This window comes from Bombus terrestris, chromosome 7 (assembly GCF_910591885.1).
Source record: "Bombus terrestris chromosome 7, iyBomTerr1.2, whole genome shotgun sequence".
Lineage (NCBI taxonomy): Eukaryota > Metazoa > Arthropoda > Insecta > Hymenoptera > Apidae > Bombus > Bombus terrestris.
This window is the reverse complement of record NC_063275.1, coordinates 3,382,675-3,402,453: the sequence shown is the minus strand read 5'-3', so window position 1 is coordinate 3,402,453 and position 19,779 is coordinate 3,382,675. Positions and strand designations below refer to the sequence as shown.

At 28.4% G+C, this 19,779-nt stretch overlaps 3 protein-coding genes across 8 annotated transcripts; 1 reads left to right on the top strand and 2 right to left on the bottom strand.

Moving 5' to 3' along the window:
• The first annotated feature begins 964 nt into the window (after nucleotides 1-964).
• LOC100645561 (transcription factor GAGA) lies at nucleotides 965-6,044 on the top strand. 2 transcript variants are annotated; one of them, XM_012309922.3, is made up of 5 exons: nucleotides 986-1,117; nucleotides 1,250-1,467; nucleotides 2,026-2,219; nucleotides 2,324-2,500; nucleotides 4,373-6,044. In XM_012309922.3, the coding sequence occupies exons 3-5, from the start codon at nucleotides 2,037-2,039 to the stop codon at nucleotides 5,039-5,041; spliced, it is 1,029 nt and encodes a 342-aa protein (XP_012165312.2). In that variant the 5' UTR covers nucleotides 986-1,117; nucleotides 1,250-1,467; nucleotides 2,026-2,036; the 3' UTR covers nucleotides 5,042-6,044. The 2 variants fall into 2 exon arrangements, with proteins under 2 accessions (XP_003396333.2, XP_012165312.2); XM_003396285.4 differs by lacking the exon at nucleotides 1,250-1,467 and having other exon boundaries at nucleotides 965-1,117.
• LOC100645373 (actin-interacting protein 1) lies at nucleotides 5,695-10,383 on the bottom strand. Of its 2 annotated transcripts, XM_003396284.4 has the most exons (14): nucleotides 10,226-10,383; nucleotides 9,206-9,327; nucleotides 9,030-9,120; nucleotides 8,791-8,938; nucleotides 8,540-8,707; nucleotides 8,160-8,328; nucleotides 7,948-8,076; nucleotides 7,748-7,852; nucleotides 7,361-7,681; nucleotides 7,173-7,292; nucleotides 6,925-7,083; nucleotides 6,648-6,650; nucleotides 6,414-6,564; nucleotides 5,695-6,297 (listed from the first exon to the last, which is right to left on the bottom strand). In XM_003396284.4, exons 1-14 carry the CDS (start codon nucleotides 10,239-10,241, stop codon nucleotides 6,188-6,190), a joined length of 1,812 nt encoding a protein of 603 aa, XP_003396332.1. In that variant the 5' UTR covers nucleotides 10,242-10,383; the 3' UTR covers nucleotides 5,695-6,187. The 2 variants fall into 2 exon arrangements, with proteins under 2 accessions (XP_003396332.1, XP_003396331.1); XM_003396283.4 differs by lacking the exon at nucleotides 6,648-6,650.
• Nucleotides 10,384-12,180: 1,797 nt separating this feature from the next.
• On the bottom strand, nucleotides 12,181-19,257 carry LOC100645245 (rhythmically expressed gene 5 protein). 4 transcript variants are annotated; one of them, XM_048407013.1, is made up of 4 exons: nucleotides 16,115-16,321; nucleotides 15,304-15,475; nucleotides 15,123-15,212; nucleotides 12,181-12,856 (listed from the first exon to the last, which is right to left on the bottom strand). In XM_048407013.1, the coding sequence occupies exons 1-4, from the start codon at nucleotides 16,262-16,264 to the stop codon at nucleotides 12,462-12,464; spliced, it is 807 nt and encodes a 268-aa protein (XP_048262970.1). In that variant the 5' UTR covers nucleotides 16,265-16,321; the 3' UTR covers nucleotides 12,181-12,461. The 4 variants fall into 4 exon arrangements, with proteins under 4 accessions (XP_048262970.1, XP_048262972.1, XP_012165308.2 ...); XM_048407015.1 differs by having other exon boundaries at nucleotides 16,156-16,317; XM_012309918.3 differs by lacking the exon at nucleotides 16,115-16,321 and adding an exon at nucleotides 18,854-19,257 and having other exon boundaries at nucleotides 12,182-12,856.
• Between the last annotated feature and the right edge of the window lie 522 nt (nucleotides 19,258-19,779).

Sequence of the window (19,779 nt, the reverse complement as noted above, 5' to 3'; positions counted from 1 at the left end):
GATATTATTTACATCTTCAATTACGTTATTTATAAGTAATAATAATGATATAAATGAAGGAATTAAAGAGTGATATGAATTCAAAGAAAAAGAGACTGGAAGAGACTTAAAGAGATTAACAGAGAAGAATATGTATGTTTAGAAATACCTCATATCAATCAGCAAAACATATAATGTACAAATGCATTTGCAAAACTATTAATCAGTCAATAATATAATTTATAACGATATAAGATAATCTTTTTTTATTAAAGAACATGAATTTAAGGGATTTAAAAAGTACATAATATGAAATGTATTACAAATGTTCTATAAAGATTACAATTTAATAAAATTAAGAGATCAAAAAAAACTTTTTTTAATTATTATACAATTATATACATGTTACATAAAGAAAATTATGTAGTATTTTAAGATACAAAAATATAGAGTACAGAATATTTTTTTATTAATCTTTTTCTTTTTTTAAATATAAAATTTTCAATTTAATAATTTAAGTTCCATTTATTTAAAAATTTTCTAGATTTCATATAATATAAAAATACTTAGTTCTTCTTTCATAAAAAAAATTTAAGAAGGCTATGGAGATAACAAAAATGAATAGTTTTTTAAATATTTTTAATTTAATAATTTAAAACCCATCTATTCAAAAATTTTGTAAACTTCATATAACGTAATGTAACAATACTTTTTAATTAATTATTTAATTTACATACGTACATAATTTTCTGTAAGTTTATCAGATATCAAATCTCGTATTTATAATTAAATATTTTGTAATGTCTATTACTGGCAAAATTAAAAAAAACCATATTTATAAAGGAGACTAGAAATCAATATTCATAATGAATAAAAGAAAATGATCCACTAAAACAAATAATAAAAAGAAGTAATAATTAAAAAGAAATAATCAAATAAATCATTTTCTTGCTCGTGTTTTTCAGCGATGATTTCGAATACTTCTGTAATATGTCGATAGGTGACAGTATATGTCGACGTTGAACAGGCTACTGTACTTTTTCTACGTTACTGGTGATTATGGCGAAGTTTGCCAAATGGATGTGAAGTGTCTTGTAAAGAATATCATTGGCGATTTTATCAAATAATTTTTATCGAGGTAAGAACAAGTGACGCGTAGAATTCTAATTCTAATTCGGTGACGTTGACGAATTATTATAAGAATGATAAATGGTAAAAATGTTTGATTGTTTCATATGAATTGCGAGTCAATATTTGTTCTTTCCTCCAGCCATACCTGAAAGTACAATAATAGACTTGGCTGGAACCTGCAGCCTGATTAAATAAATAGTATTGTCTGTCTCTTGAACTGCTCTACCAGCAGTAACCCAACTACCATCCCGTCCGGCGCAAATAGATCAAATCAGATCCACAACCAAATTTTTTTCATCTTTTATTAACAGTTTTGGACACATAACCTTCTTAAGGCTGTGCATTGTGTATTTGAAGGTTCAATTTTATCATATTCTAATTTAATTATTTTTCTTTTTCTTTCAGTAAAGATATATGTATATGATTAGAAGATGGTATAGAAAAATATAGTATTCTTGTACCTACTTTATGTAACTTTTTGTCCATAGTTATGGATGTTTATTTTATTTTAAGATAGCTTTGTTTGTGTAATTTATGGTCTTATAATTATATCATAAATAGAGAGCGGATTTTTATGCATTTATGTATATTGAAATTTGAAGATGCAAAAATATACAGAATACATATATATGTACAGAAATATATATCTACAGTAAAATACTTGTTATAGTTTTAAATAAAGAAAATAAATCTTTATTAATTGTGTTCATAAAAATATAAATTTGCATAGAAATCCACAGCCTAACTATAAATTTCATTTTCTGCTTAATTGTTATGTTCAGAAATTTTGGAATTTTGCAAATTATGTTGAACAAATAATAATTATTAAATTTGTTCAGTTCTATATGTATGATAATGTAACCATTATAAAATATGAAATGTTATTTTAAAAGATTGTGCAATTTTGGTTTACAGTACGTAAAAACATGGAGGGCCAACAATTTTGTTTACGATGGCACAATTTTCAAAATACATTGTTGAGTTCTCTTCCTAAACTGCTTGATGGTGGTTATTTAACAGATGTCACATTAAGTGCTGGTGGTAGACACATACATGCACATAAAATTATCCTTTCTGCTTGTAGTTACTACTTTAAAGAATTATTTAAGGTATTAGATGCATTTTTTAAATTGCTAAACATTTTCTTTTTTTTTTACCTTTTTGTTTTTTTTGTTAAATTTAATCAACAAAAATTATATGAATCAACTTTTAGGACTTAAGTTCTTTGCAACATCCTGTAATTGTATTACCAGGAATGGAATATGCAAATTTATGTGCACTTGTCACATTTATGTATAATGGTGAAGTAAATATTTATCAAGAGCAATTACCCGCACTTTTGGCTATGGCAGATACTTTACATATTCGTGGATTAGCTGATATAGCTGGGGTAAGGAAATTCATCTACGTTTTTGATTAATATAGTAAAAATACAAAGCAATGGTTGCACAAAATATTTTGGATTGGTAAGTTTGTACTGTAGTTAATATTGCGCTGTAAGAATTTCTTAATGTACACATATAAATTTTTTTTTCTGAATGCATATTTTGAACTTCGAAAATTTATATTCTTCTCTATTTTTCTTTTACGACTGTTCTACCAAACCTCTTATATTAATGCTTTATACATCAAGTAGCATGACTGCATTTTAAATGTAATTTTTATGCAATTAACTGTTTTATGCAATTAAGTGTAGAAAAATGTGGTAATTTATGAATAGTAAAATTTGATGATTAATTTTCAGTTGGACAAAAAATTCTTATCTTAAAATTTAAAGCTGTGAATAGAATTTAGCTTTTGTCAAATTAATTTAAAAATGGTAATAGCACTATGTGCAGCTGGTTCTTAAACAAATGTTACTCACTATTTATTATTAAATTTTATTAAATTAATTATTGTTTATTAATTACATACAGGTAATAGTATTATTTGATAAATCATTATTCCTTATCTGGTGAAGCTTGTCTCAGTGTGAATTGTAAAAAACATACGTAACAAAGCATGTATCTTCTTCAGTGCCTTAAACATTAGCAATTCCTTGCTGATAATTGTAATTTCCTTGTAACCTGTTTTCCAAAAACATATAGACTTATTTATATATTGACAAAATTACACTTTCATTTATAATAATTATGTCAATATTAATGACTTGTTGATTGAATTTGTTCAAATATTCAGTAAGTGCAATTATTTAATAATTGTTAATTTAATATAATGCTCAACAAAATGATTTTTATGTTCATTGGTATTTTTCAAAGATTATATTATTTTATAAAGTATAAATTTTTTTCAAAGGATGTCTATCATTTCTATTTCATTTAATTAAAGTTGATTGTTTCATCATTTACCATATAACATATGGTACATTCACACATATAATAAACATAAACAACCAAACATTGCAATAATATATAGACATTAATAAAATACCTCTTCCTTTATACAGAATTGCAACAGAGTAATTTCTAAAGCTAGTTGCATATTCGCTTTTCCCTTCTTTAATCTTTATATTACCCTCTGATCGTGTTGTTTTGTTCAGGTCACTTAAATACATTCACTGTCGTTCCTCAAGAAGTATCACACGAAGGAATTACCTACTACACATATTATGTTCATGCGTGCATCGAAGGAACGATAATGAATATAAACGATATCCACGAGATCAAGATCGTTGTGTGTGTTGCAACTAAATGCAAGTGGATGCATCCCATGGAACCTTTCCCCATAGAATGAGTTTACAGGTATAAAATAGCTTTATCCAAAAATCTCTCTACATGACTAAAACTTTCAGTAGATATATTAGAACAGTTAAATCTCTTTTTTACATATTGTGTATCTTTTTTTGCATTAAAATAATGCTTCATATTTTAGTCAAGGGTGATTATAACAAAAATTTAGAATTAATAAATTTAGAATTAATGTATAAATACTTAACAGTCCTATTTTCTATACAAGAAAGAAAAAAATACAAATGAATAAAGGAAGCAGTGCATGAAAATTGTTCGACAGAATAACTTACTGTAAAAATAAAATTGTAAAGATGTGTTTGGAAAATTAAAAAATTAAATTTCAATTCTTTCTTATAATTAAAAGATCTTTAATCTTAGAGGCTAGGTAGAACAGGAATATTTCTGAATACTTGATAAAACGTAAAAGTTTAATTATATGAAAGATAAAGGGAATTCAAATATATTAATTCAATTTTAATATTCCAATTTTTTTACAATTACGATTCATTCTTCTCCTGGCTTTTTTTTTACAGAAAAATTCGAGACACGATAATGGTTTATACGTTCAACCTCCACCAACGCAACTGCAGGAAAAAACATTAGCCGAAACGCCGATAAAAAAAGAAAATAAAGACAATGTCATAAGCGGTGGAGAATCTTTAGAAACGGTTCTAGATACAGATGTAGCTGAGAACATAGAAGAACCCTTTAATGATCAAGAAAGTATACCTTATTGTGTGAAGACTAAGCCTTACTATTCTATTAATGCGAAGTTAAATCAAAGAGAAAAAGTCAGTATTCCTTCCATTAATGCTTCTACCAACAAATATGCTGAGAAAGCATATTCGGAAGCTGGAATAGATGAGAGCACACCTGTTTTAGAAGATCAAATTACTCCTGTGGAAGATATAAAGCCTCCTCCTGTTTGGGATGCGAATTTCAAGTTTTTGACAACGTCTGTAGGCAGTAGAACTTCTCAGAATTACAATAAATCTAGTGTCACTTGTCTTATTTGTGGAAAACAATTAAGTAATCAATATAATTTGCGGGTACATATGGAGACACACAGTAACAGTTCTTATAGCTGTACAGCTTGTTCACACGTATCAAGATCACGAGACGCGCTTAGAAAACATGTTTCTTATAGACATCCAGTTGCGTCGTCACAAAAACGTTCACGATATAGTACACCGAAATCATAGAAACTAAATACCTTGGTTTATATTATACCCTTTGTTTTAGACACGTCTTATTTAAAACATAAATTTTGTGCTATTTAATTTGACTTAAATACTTTATTGACTAAAAAACTTAAAAAAAAAAAAAAAAGAAGGAGGGAGAAGAAAATGGTTATAAATCAAAAGTTGAAGATTTAGTTACACATTTCTTGATTTTTTTTGTTATTTATTGTTAGATATGTTTATATCTTTTAAGTAATAGATTTATAATTTGAAAAAAGGTTGAATCAATATGAAAGTATTGATTTTTTATTGTAAAATTATTAAAATGCTTCCTTGTCTAAGTGGTACATACTCTGTACAATTATTTATTTAGTTGAAAGGATTCCATTATAGCGTGCAATGGATTAAAACGAAGATACATAAAGACTACTTTCCAACTTATATGATCCCTTTTAACTATTTCTTTCTTTTTTTTGGATTTAATATTTAAACGTTGCAATTGAATATAAGAATTGAATATTTTATTATATGAAAATACATTAGGAAAGGATTTAATATGAGAAACTTACGTACCTCATCTTTTTAAGAAATATTCAGTACTAGACTGATTAAGAATAAGGCAAGTAAGATCTTGATTATGTTGTTTTTAAATGTACAAATAACTTAAAGCGTGATGACGTTCCTCGAAACCCTTAGTGTTCGAATTGTTATTGTTTTCTTGTTATCGTTACACTGTTTTAATAAAGACAAAGTAGGCGTTAGACAGACATTTTCTGTTTTGATGATTTTTTTTTTTCATAATTAATACTTTTTACAAATTATCCAGTAAAAATCGATGAACCAGAAAAAAGGGCATGTTTCCCGCATTACATTGTAAATATTTAAAAAATACCTGTAGTATAAAAAACTGTTGTTTATAATTCACACTGGCGCAAAAATGTAAAGAGATATTGTTGCAATTTCGTTTGTATATAATATGTACTTGTTTTGATTATTTCAATATACCGAATATAAATGATCGTAATATGGACTAATCAATCTTATTTGAAAAATGGTATTCAAAAATAATATACAATATTCATTCAGTGACTACAAAATAAATAAAATGCATTCAAAAAATTAAGCTCTTTTAGAAAGGAAAAACAACATATTTTCAGAAAACATTAATTAAATCTTTTCTATACGCCATATTTTGGTATTACAGTCCTGCCCGACTGAAATCAATGTTTCCTCATCTAACCAAACTAAACGTGTTATTTGACTTTGAGGATGAGCATCTGAAACAAAATTGTTTTTCACAATCGCATAAATTTTCTTCCATTGAGATAAAGTATGACAAGTGCAGAAATAAAATAACGTTACAAAAAAACGGAGATTATATATGTATACTTACTTTTAATAATAGTATGTTTTGCTGGATTTGTTACGCTCCAAATGATGATCGTCGTATCAAGACTACCGCTTGCAACCATAGCTGAATTAGGACACCATGCTACAGAATTCACTCTTGCATTATGGAAACCCCACTCCCTATTGTGCGCAAGCTGTAAAATTATATTTCATTAATAATTGTTTAATCAAATTACGATCAGATAACATTTATTTCCAAGCGAAAAGCTTTACTCACCCTCTAAAAATCCAACAAGCGTTTAGGAGCAATTGTTACAAAAAAAAATTGATATAAATACATACAATATAGCAATCACAATATTTTGCTAATGGTAAATATTAATTACAATATATGCGTTCAAAGCGTGAGATATATTAATAATCTACTAAGTGACGAAGGTTAAATGGGAAAACAGGTAACACCTTTTCTGCAACTTTATACAAGCGACATGTATGAATTTCAAAGATATTTGAGGTTTGTATAAATTATACAAAACGAACACTTCTTTTTTTACCTTGTATTCTGGTACAGTATAAAGAACCACCTTTCGATTTGTGTCACAAGCAACCAAGTATTTGCTATCAGGACTATAAGCAGCGTCTGTGACTGTACCTAAATGTTCTAATTCCATTTTCGGAGTTAGATTCGTACCTGATAAGGTATATATACGAATCTGAAAATTACACAAGAAATCAATGCACTATATTTTCTACTATTTTACTAACTTTTACGAAATAATATATAAGTTTAAAAAAAGTATACCATATTGTCTGATGTCGCTCCTATAGCTACATCACCATTTTCTTGATTAATTGACACACAAGATGGTTCGTAATCGATTGATGTATTTGATACTTTTCGTCCATCTTGTGTAACTGTTATCTAGAATATACACCTACTGTTAATTTAACTAGTTTTTAAATTAAAATAAAATGAAATGGTAATCTTACCTGGCGAACGGTTGCAATTACAGCTAGATCTGTGTAAATATCTAGACCCCGCGGCTGCGAATCCAGTTTAACTATAGCTGTATCTGTATACGTGTTTGTATCGATATTAACCGATCTTAAAGTGTCATCGATACCAGCGGTATAAAGCAAATTTTTTGTAGCTTTCATTCCATTAATTTGATTTCCATGTCCGTGACCTTGGACACGGTCATTCTCTCCCGTTTTTGCATTCCAGTTGGTAATATACCCATCATGAGATCCAGTATAAATTGTACCTCTATCAGGACTCAAAGTTAATACTGTTATTGGTTTATTATGGCCCTAGAAGTGTCCAAAAATTAAAAACTCATCCTATAAAAGCATCCTTACTATGGATACTATCGTTACCTTTATTATTCTAAGAGGTTTCGTAGGATTAGCAATATCCAGATAATTAATAAAGCCACTTAGAGATACAGATAGTAAATGTTTGTCTTGCCAAAGGCAACTGACCTAAAAGAAAATTGATCTTGTTACCGATTTTACTTTTATTTTTTCAAAATCGCTATCGATTATTTGTTGTGTCGCAAAATTAAAGGATTACATACTTGTTGATCATCGACTGTCGATCCCATATTGAATTCACTAACCAATGAGCGAGTTTCTACGTCCCAAAGTTTACACGTTTTATCACCAGATGCAGTTAATAATTGTGTTCCATCTGGCTTCCAAGCCACCTGTGAGATTATGAAGACATGTTAAAAATGAGTACATCATTATCTTTAGAGTAATTTGGCATTAAATGATTTCATTTATTTACTCCGTATACTCCGCCTTGGTGAGCTGGAGATCCTACTTCTCCAACTAAATCGGAGCTTGTACCATCATAAATAAATACTTTCCCGTCAAATCCTGCAGATGCAAATAAATTACCACTAGGCGAATAACGTACAGCTTGAACGAATCGAGTATGCTCCTGCTTGGTCATTCTGCATATATCATAAATTTATTATTTAAATAAAAATTTAAAAATTTTCATATCTCAAATACATAAAGTTTTTATTTAAGACTTGCGGGTGACGAAGCTGATTGTTAATAAAATGTTTCTTTTTACAAAAACGTTGCTTATACCCGGAAATCTTACATACAAAACTTACTATTACCAATTTATATTAAACCATTTAACTTTCATATACATACTTAAATTTAAATGGCGGTCCTTCAAAAACAGCAATAGTATTGTCCTCACTTCCTGTGATTAATCTAAACGGTCTAGTAGGTCTGAAGTCACATGAATTAATAGGCTTACTTTGACCTGAGATTTCACCTACAGATGTACCGGTTTCGGCCATAAATACATGACCAAATCTAAATTTATATACAAAAATAAAGTTGTTACTAAAATTAAATAAAATTAAATAAAAACCATACTAAAGCTATAAATTATTTACCTTTCTCTTCCTTCTCCAACAACTACCATACGCTGATTGTCAGGTGACCATGCTATGTCTTTAATAGGCCCTCCAATAGGATGGAATTCATTTTTTAAAATATGTTCTTTATTGACAGTGTCCCAAATACGTACTTTGCCTGATTGATCTATTATAAAAAATCATATAAATTTTTAAGTCTATATTGGCTTCTTATATATATTATCTTTTTATAAATAGTTATCTGTGATTGTACATACCACCTGATGCTATATAAAACCCACTTGGGGAATATTTTGCAACATTGACTGGACATGAATGTTCTGTATAAATATCTGCAATAGCTGGATTCTAAAAATAAAAAGTGAATAAGATAACATTGCATTTTAGTATTCTATATAGGACTTGAATATATTATTTTATATACTATACTTACATCAATATTTCTAATGATTACACTATTACCATTAGTATACAAAAAATTTTTCCCTTTAGGATCACCTCCTAATACAAGAGGCTGTCCCCTTTGTGTTCTGGGTAGTGTAGCAAATATGTATTCTGCAAACATATGAAATTAAGACTAATATTTTAATATGAGATTAATATAAAAAACGTCTTATAGCATGTTATTTGTAATAAGATCTGAAAATTGTATAATAGAATGCATCTTCTCATGAGAACTAAAATATACTTCCTTGATTCATTGGCATAAATCCAATATGCAATATTTCAAATTATTTTAGGTATGAAAACTGTATTTTGGCCTAAAGTGCTTGTTTCCTATATTCCCCCAAAAATCTACTTTTAATCCAAAGTTAATTAATACAACCAAACATAATTTAAAAAGTTACATTAAAAATAATATAAAAATATAATTCAAATGTTTAGAACTATTCCCAAGATATTAAAATATATTTGTAGTTTTTGTTTAAAAATTACAACTTATAGTATTTCCTTTTGGAAATTTAATTATGTGTACAATTTATAATTAAGTTTCAATGTCAACATTTATTTTCATATTATAACCATTCATTTTTTCGTTCTATTTCATACTATACACCACAGTAAATTGAACTCGATCTGATAAGCTACAGTTATTGCAAGCAATTACGCCGATTTAGATAGAAAAGCAAATATATTTAAAGCAAGAAATGTAAAACAATTACTTCATGATACAGTATAGTAAAACTGCACAAAATAAAAAATGAAAAATCCGGTGATTTAATGAATAATCAGTTCTGTATATATGGTTGTATCTGAAAAAAATTGATAATTAATTTAATTGTAATCAACCATGACATTACATACATATGTGAATCATTGATGCACTTCAAGTGTTATGATTTGGCTCGAGATAAGACCGGAAAATTGGATAACTCGATATTCACACAAAATACATGGTAATAAGTTGTCGGTGATACACGAAAAATAGGTAAAATCTGTAGGTGTCACTTACTTGTTTCATAGGACATTTTTATTCCGTTTCTTTTTTTTAAATAATACTTGAAAAAACTCAACAATGGGAATCAGTTCAATGCCTCCCTCGTATCTTTCTCTGTCTCCCCCCCCACACACTTTCCATTGAAATGCTTGTTCCGCCCTTGCCTTATTTAGCTGAAGCATTGATAATACTGAAACAAGATCGGCAAATAACTATACAGCCGACGTCGCTAAAGTCCCGTTTCCATATTGATAAAAAATTCTGTCATCAACAAAATAGTTGTTATCAATAGGTAAAAAATTAACAAAAACAATTTAAATTTCATTTATTTAATTTTATTTAATCATTTATTATAAGAAATAAAAAGTTTTAAAATGACGATGAAGGAAATGAACTTTTCTCAAATCAAATATCACATTTTATTTTAAATCATCTGTGGCTTAAAAATATTTATAATGACAAACTATCTCTCTCACTTTAATATTAATCTTACTACATCTTACAAATATTTATGAGCAGTTTTATACAAAATCTAGACTATTATGTATTCGTATAACATATGAGCTCGTTATCCTAAAATAAATTCTAATATTGTGCTCTATGCAAATATAAATCTCGAAATTGTACATTATGTACAAAATTTTCATAAAATATAAAATACCAAAACTCAAATTATATATTTACAAATCGTCACTTTCACCGTTTTCGAAATTTATTACACGACTGCAATAAATATAATATTTTAACGAACGCAAATATTATTGTATACACAAAAATATATTTCATTATATCATGACTTTTGTACGTATATTCACTCAGCATGAAAAATAATAAATTTTCAGCGAGGTAAGTTCCCTTATGCCACAAAGATATGTACCTTAAAAGCAAACAAAACAACTGAAAATCTAATTAAGATTTGGAAATATCTCAAATAACAAAAAGAACTGGTCTATTTTCATGCTTATTTGAATAGTGTGTGAAATTATAAATGAAATCAATGTAAAAATAAATGATACTTTTATAGATGATGAAATAAATAATAAATTAATGGAAAACTGCGTGATTAACAACATTCATGGTCGACATTATTTACGTATAAAAGAGTGTGCAGAAATATAAAAAAAGAGGAGTACATATACTAATTTGAAGTACTTATTAATATACTTATTTAAGGTTGAAAACTACAAACGATTCAACCGTCGACCAATCGTCAATTAACTTCCTAAATATTACATTCTGTAGTAAATGTTTTTAGAAATTGGTATGATCATTAACACGAAACATATGAATACCATTATCAAAAGCAGTCTTTTCAAACTCATCGCTATTAAGCTTTACGAGATTATTATCTAACAATGTGCACATAAACAATTAAAATTATCGAAAAGTATCACTCTTCATTCATTCTCTTACATGCAATAAATTGTTTAAAACGACTAAATGATTAAAATATTAACCTTTCATCAAGAAATAATCTTCAACTATAATCTATAACAAACAGCTATCTCTTTTATGAAAGACCAGTTTTTCATAACTACAAGAAATAACCACGACAGTTCTGAATATAGAAACTGAATAGAATATAAATTGACCCAAATTCTTGCAAATGTGTCTTCATTATACCTACCGAAGATATTATTTTCCATATAAGAATTTCAACATTTCAAAGTAAATTTCATCCTGAGACTACAGATTTTTATGCAAATTCATATTTTTGAGAATATAATCAAAAACGAAAACTTCAATGGAAATATCGTTTTATCTGCCAAGTATTAGGTCGTCCGAAAAGTTTTTTTTGTTTTATAAGAAAATAATGGATGCACAACATTTTCCGTTTTATATTATTTTATCGAATTACGTATGATCCATTTTGTTCTATCAAAATAAAGATTAATCGAACAACGTTCGACAGATTAGGTTTCATGTTTGTATAAAGATGCATCGTTGTAAAAGACGTGTCTGTAAAAGAAAGACACTTTTCGGACAATCTAATATTATAGAGAGCACTATACTTTGAATATTTTATATATTTTTTCATATTTTGTGTGCATTCTGTGCAATTTCCTATAAATGCATAAAAATCTGCAATTTATTCATTACCTCTTCCTATACCTTCCAATAGTATTAACTTTCAGAAGAACAAACATAATTTCTTATTCTGTCATTACTTTTAACAACATTCAACAAATTTTACAGCCGCCTACATGACGGGACTCCTCGACTCTTTATCGCCAGTCCGAACTCTTCCTGTTCAATGGTGCCGTATCTTACGCTTTGCAGTTACTTCTTGAAGTAATCGTCTCTTAAATGGTGAATGACTACTTCGGAATCGAGTAGATTCCTCTTGAGACCGTCGATGACTACTGGCTTCCGCGAATGAGTTTCCTTTCAATTGTTTCTCATAGAATTCACTATCAGTTTTAATTTCCTCGACTGAAGGTACTCTGGAGCGCCTGAATTCTTCCATATCTTCATCTCGAGGTAGAGGACGCGTTGTATCTTCCGGAACCGGTCGACCATCCGGATACACTCGAATCACCATTGGTCCAACTAGATATGGACCAGTGTGTTCAGAGGATGGTTGTATATAATCGTGTGTCGCCATTGTTTCTTCTCCTATGCCGTTTACATCGCTATCACCGACAGCTGAAAAATAAGAACAATAAATATATGATTTCTTCAAAATTAGGAGCCGATTATAAATGGTTCTATAAAAAAAGTAAGAATAACGAATACGTTTAGAATAGCAAAATTATTTTAGATAATTCATTTTCGCTTGATATGAATCAGGATTCTCAAATTGCTTAAAAAGATCAGTTATGTTTCTCTCGCGATTATACTTTTAAATTTCTCTTCGCAACTGTTCTATATGATTCGATATGAAGAAATAGATTCCCATAATAGACTTTAGCAATCTTTCAACTTGTATATTTCAACGATTTTTATAATTGTAAGCTATTTCTTAAAAGATTCGAGAAGAACTTATTGATCTTCTAAATAGCTCTATTAACAAAATTGATTAACTATTTTGTTTGTCTAAAAACTGCGTCAAAATTTTTATAACATAATCAATAATCTTAAAGAAGAAAACGAATCTATCAATTATTTAAATAATCGAATTAATATTATTATAATATTAAATAATTAGTTAATATTAAACAATTGCTTCCGAATTAACATTATGACTTAAGTAATTCATATTCTTGTTGTTCACGTTAATAAATGAATGTAATCACGTAATTAAACAGCTATGCAAAAGTGTAAATTTTAATTAAAAGAGCAGCATGACACCGAGGGTCCATTAATAACGAGACACTTATGCTGATACTAAGTTTTATCATAATAAACAAATACGTTTCCTAGAACAGAATTATCATTGATCGTAAATATTTTTAGCATAATTGACTTCTAAATTCGTGTTACTAACGGAATAATATGTGACTAAAAAGTCATTCCTTTTTTCGCGTATATGACCTCCGCATTATGATAATTGGACGTCTAATATTTTTATATCAGTATCCCATGATACTACTTCCTACTTCCGTCAGATCGTTGTCGAATATTTCTTCTCCGCAAGGACTTTCGGAAGAGACGTGCAAGAATTTAAACGACCAAAAGTTCCATCTCTCTCTGACATATTCAACTTAAATAGGCTTTAGGCGAATATTTCGTAGATTTTTTTTTCATAGAAAAATTATAATTTACATTAAAACTTGTAGTTTCTTACTACATTACCTGTTAAATTTAATTCAATAGATATATAAAATAAGACATAATTGGCAATATAATTGAAAAGAAAAATTATTTTAATAAAAAGTACTGACACATCCCTTATTTTCCTATGAAATGTTTTTCTTATTAGGTCCCACATGATATTATCATAGCATAAAATTTTTATAGACGTATAAAATATACGTATATATTTTAAAATTTAATATACTTGGATTTAATTAATTAGTTTGAAAATTATAATAAATACAACGATGTGCTACTACTTCTTGTAGCCATTGTAATATCACCTTTTTTACAATTATGCTATCATTTACAAAAAATTTACATCATAAACCAATATACACAATGATGTAGGCAATAGGAATTCAATAAAATCAATTAGAATATCAATCTGAAGAAGAAGGTCTTGAAGATCAATTAAAATAAATTTCTATTCAACATCTCTTCTAATTTCTTTTCTTTTATTCTTCTCTAAAATTTACGGGAGAAACTAGAACATCGAATGAGATTTCTCAAATCCTCGCAGTAAACAAAACATTTTTCATAGCATCCAAAAAGCCTCCCTGAACTTCGGTTGACTCGTTCAGATGATCGGGTGAAAGTGCAGTTAAAAGAAGCTGGTCCAATTGAAAACAACCGTTCTGCTATCAAACGCGATCTCGTTCGGTTAAAGAAAAAAAAACTTTCTATAGTGGAACGTGCGCGATTGAGACTTGGAACTTTCTCACAACAGTATTTGTTCTCCTTCATTTCGGATCGTGCAGATAATAATCTCTTTCAATGCTTACATTTCTTTTTAATCATTAACAAACGTCATGCGAACTTGATTTTCACGGTTAACATTTTTCTCGACTATTATGTAGTCGGTTCGAGTACAACTTTTTTTTGTTCTTTTCTTTTTTCTTGTCAACTAGTACTTTCACCTGTATTAATGAACTTCATAAGGTAATTAGAAAATTAACAGGGGTCAAGAAAATGATTCTAGAATATAATTGTAGAATGGTTTCCCATTTTATCACTTTTAGACATCTTGTTTTAACTGCAAATATCTGTATTAATGAACTTTATGAGGCAATTAGAAAATTACAAAGGTCAAGAAAATGATCCTAGAATACAATTTTAAACTATTTTTACCTTTCTATCGTCTTTACAATATTTTATTTCTATCGTAAATACATACCTAATGAATCTGTTCCGATGGAAAAATAGAATTCATCTGGCTTAGGAGCAAGTCTTGGAAAATATGCGTTTTTTATCATGGCCCGCCAAACTATAAACAATAAATAGTAAGTTAACGTAAATAGAATTAATTTTTAATATTATGTTCGGTTTATTCCATGTAGCGAAACTGGAAATCTTACTAAGTCCTTTCGCATCACGTTGATATGGATCCAATTGATCGAGAATGTTATTGTCCATGTTAGCTAAGTTCCGCATCCCGGCAACCAATAAATTTTTGTTGCAATCCGGCATGGATGAATCCGCACAATACTTGGCTACTTGCATGCTGAATACTCTTAACAAGTAATTCGCCTGAAATTAAACATTCTATAGGTTATCTTTAAAACGAAATTTAAATAATCTCTTTCAATATTATATATATATTCGATGCAATATATATCATTATTGACCAAATAAATATTATGTGACAAGAAGAAGTAATTCTTCGGTAATGACTGCAAATATTTCGTTTAATTATTTTTAAATATTATTTTCCGCCAAGTAACATCCTTAAATCCGATCTTTAAAATTCTCCCTTTCATTTGTAAGATATTATTACTAAAATATGGTTCAAATATAAAGCACTATGCATAATATAATATATACAATGAACAAATTCAAATAATGTATTATTAAAATATATAAGTCTTTAAGAATATATCTTTGCAACATCGATTTTCAATATTCTATTCTTTAGTACCAATAAAACCTTTTTTCCTCCTTTTATTTCACTACATTATCAATCAGAATACAACAATATACATACAATTCTGCGAGCTAATTTGCTTGGGTACTATCTATAGCATGATTTATGTCATATCAAATATCAAATGAAACTATGAAGATCAATATATGAGCTGTTTATTTGCCAAAAAAACAAATTATATAATATAAACATCAATCAAGTGCTTTAGTACTAAAATTTCAAAAAAAGGAGTTAATGACTTTGACCTGTGAATAGCTCATACATATCGTATACAGAAGATGGATACGTTTTTCTCTGAGTAAATCATCATGACGATCATCGCGAAAGCTATTTTCCATTCCGTCGGAGCAAATGCATTCTACACGCGTCCGGTGAAACTCGGCAATGTGTAACATACAGGATATCGAACACTACAGTTATAACAAACAAATATATATGCATGTCGCAGCCTGTACCGTACATCACGTATCGGACTTTGATTGCGATACACACGTTTTTTTATTTTTCGTCACGAGAAATTCTGTCTGCCACGTGAAACATGCCCCCGTTCGTGGTGCGTCTACATAAAGCACAATGATCGATGTCCACATACTTTTGGTTCTATCTATGGCCCAACGATTACGCGAATATTCAACCTTAGAATTTCTAATGACATTTCTGTAACGTCTTTTGGACAACAACAAAATATTTCGAAATTTAATAATAATGACAATCGATAAGTGTTACCAATCAAACAGTGTTGGCAAGCTTACTTGCGTAACGATACAATTTCTTTCGTAGACATTTTTTGTAGTAATTCTTTAATGTAGTAATGTAGTAATTCTTTGTAGTAATTTTTGATGAATCAATCTTTGATAATTTTTGTCATTCATTATTTATACAATTATATCAGGCGAATTAGTCGATTTTTGGAATGTTATTTCTATATTTCAGAATTCGTATGTTTAGATTTTGAAATATTTAATTCTATGATTTGGAATACTTATTTCTGTTTCTTTTTTTTCTAATTTTTATTTTTATTTCATATATTCATATAAAGATAAATTCTGAAAATGAGAAATTTGTCTTAAAATAAAGTATATAATTTTTAACGATAATTACTTTTTCAATAAAATGTTTAAAAATGTACTAATTTTATGTTTAAGTTTATTTATTCATGCGCATAGAAAAATGATATTTATAAAGAAGAAAATATTTTTATGTACGATATAGAACGTGATAAGTTTCAATTTCGACAAGTTGTGCTCGTTCGTACATCCATGTATTCCGATGCTGACCTACATAAATTTGCTGCGTGATCGATGGTAGATCATTGTGTTATTTTTTCAAAGATTTCGGAAATAAGAGAGTCTAAATGGACAGAGAATCGTTCGATAAAAACTTCCCGTGAACAGAAAATGAATACAGATGATAATCTTTCTATATGAATATTAAGATTAGCAAATTTTCAGATTTTAGAAATATTAGGAATATTGAAATATATTAAGTCGATTCGTTAATATGAGTTACAAGTTCGATCTCTCCATAGATAGAGAGCATGTTCTTGAACTTCAACTTACGTGCAATCAGTTTTACCAACATATATTACGAACATATTACAGATATTGCGTATAAGGCGATTTTCACGCCTTTTTCTTTTACCAAGATTATCGCGTGTTTGGATGATTACAGCTTTATTAAATTATTATATTAAATTACTCCAATAGGAATTTTAATATTAGTTAATATTGTAAATATTATTATGATTATATATTAATACGATATTAATTATATATTAAGAAATTATATCGCATTCAGGAGTTTGAAACTAACTGCTTTAGAAGTTATTCATTTATTGACTTGGACAGTTAATTTCAAAATCCTCGATGCAATATAATATCTTACTAAGTAATTAATGTTAATAATTGATATGAAAATCCTTCTTAGAATAAGAAATACTTAATTTGTATATACATATATGTAGATATATAAAATATATAATAATTTTTATACCGAGTTTAATGAACTGTATACATGTATATATATATACTATATTAGGATGTGCAATGCGAGAATGTTGAAGAATAATGTAACATATCTCTCTTGCTCTCTTGCTACCGTATTTGATTACCACATTCTTTCTTCACTGATACACAGTAACCCGTTTAGCGACTGTAAGAAATATAGAAATGTACTCAGAATAATGAATTATCGTACTTTTATGTTACTTTAAGATTCAAATAATCTTAAAAAGAATAAGTAAAAATAAAAAAACATATTAACAAATAATCATGATTGACTAATTTTGCTTCCACATATTTGACATCCATAAACAGTATTGTTATGAGATTAACAATCTCCATCAGTCTTATGAATTAAAAATTCTAACTTTTATAATCAACATTGTATTGTAAAAAGATTATTGAAAAAATTGATGAATTAAATTTTTCCAAATATTCTATGGCTATTGTTGACAGGCAAAGCTATTATCAACAGATGGCAAAATCATTGATCGCAAATTGTTGCGTTTGAGACCGTTTCTATGAAAAAAAGAAGTATTACGAGAAGAAGGGCACAATGTCATGAGAAAAGTCAACGTCCGATGCGCACTCACGCAATTACACTCGACCGGTCTGCACAAGTGCACGAGCAGAGCATTTTCAGCGAATGCACTCGATCGTGTTCGGTGAAAGTCTGCTGTTGTTGATATCATCCACAGATTACTGTGGTGCGAAGTTTATTTTATGTGAAAGAAAAAATTTAATTTTCGTACAAAATACATCAGTCATATATTTTTTAAGATTCAAGTGAAATAGAAATAAACAATAAGTTTATCTATGAAAGATTAAATGATGCAAATCCAAATTCCATATATATAAGTAGTGTTTGTCTCAATAAATGATTATTAAAATGACAATTAAAAATCAAATTTTATTTAAATATAATTTTTTGGAGAAAGATTTACTCTATAACGTCTTCAATTTAGAAATGAAAATAATCCTTACTTTCTCACCCCTGGAGAGGAATTCCCACATGGGAATCGCAGAAGCAGTGACACTCAAGGTATAGCATCCCAGAACAAAGGTGAACAGCATAGCAGTTCTCAGAATCTTCATATTTGCTATTTCACTTATCTTTAGTAGCTTTCACGAACACACTTTTTATACGTATTGTTAATCTAGGGAATTCGATCTATCACAGATATACTATCAACGAAAACACTTATTTTATGATTCAGAATATATGTACAAATGATATGATAACGAATTTCAAAATTAAGAATTATTTACTAACTAACCAAATATTAGTAGTAATATTGGATAAAATTCACGTGGACTCAAATGGACGCAAATGATGAAACGACTTTATCGCGTTCAATAGTCTTTGCAAACTGGCTGAGTTTCCTTCAAACCCCGGTTATATGTATGTTCTGTATGCCAGTGACGTCCATGAAACACCAGGTCCCCCACTCCTACTTTCAGGAACAGAGTCCACTGCTTGTTCCATAATGTTTACTTCTTTCCAGGATGTCACCTAATTAATAGATACTTCTGTGTAGCAAAAAATATATTCATTACTTTTATGTTCTATGAATCAAAATCTTTAATTCATATTTTTTAAGATTCATTGGATTATATATGTAATGCAATAATATCAAAAATACGATGTCTACAAAAGGTATTGGCACACTGTTGTATTTTTTACAGCATTTACATAATAATTAATTAGGTTCAAGTATATTAAATTTTGTATTATGCAATAGTAATTTCATATAACTACAAAAATTTAATATTTTAAAAATGAGGTGACGAACCTGATAGAAAAAAAGGTTTCGTTGTATATCAACTTTTTTGTTTATTTGGTACATTAAATTATGAGAGTTTTACAATAGAATTAAAAATTGTAGACACAGAGAAAATCTATTGAAAAC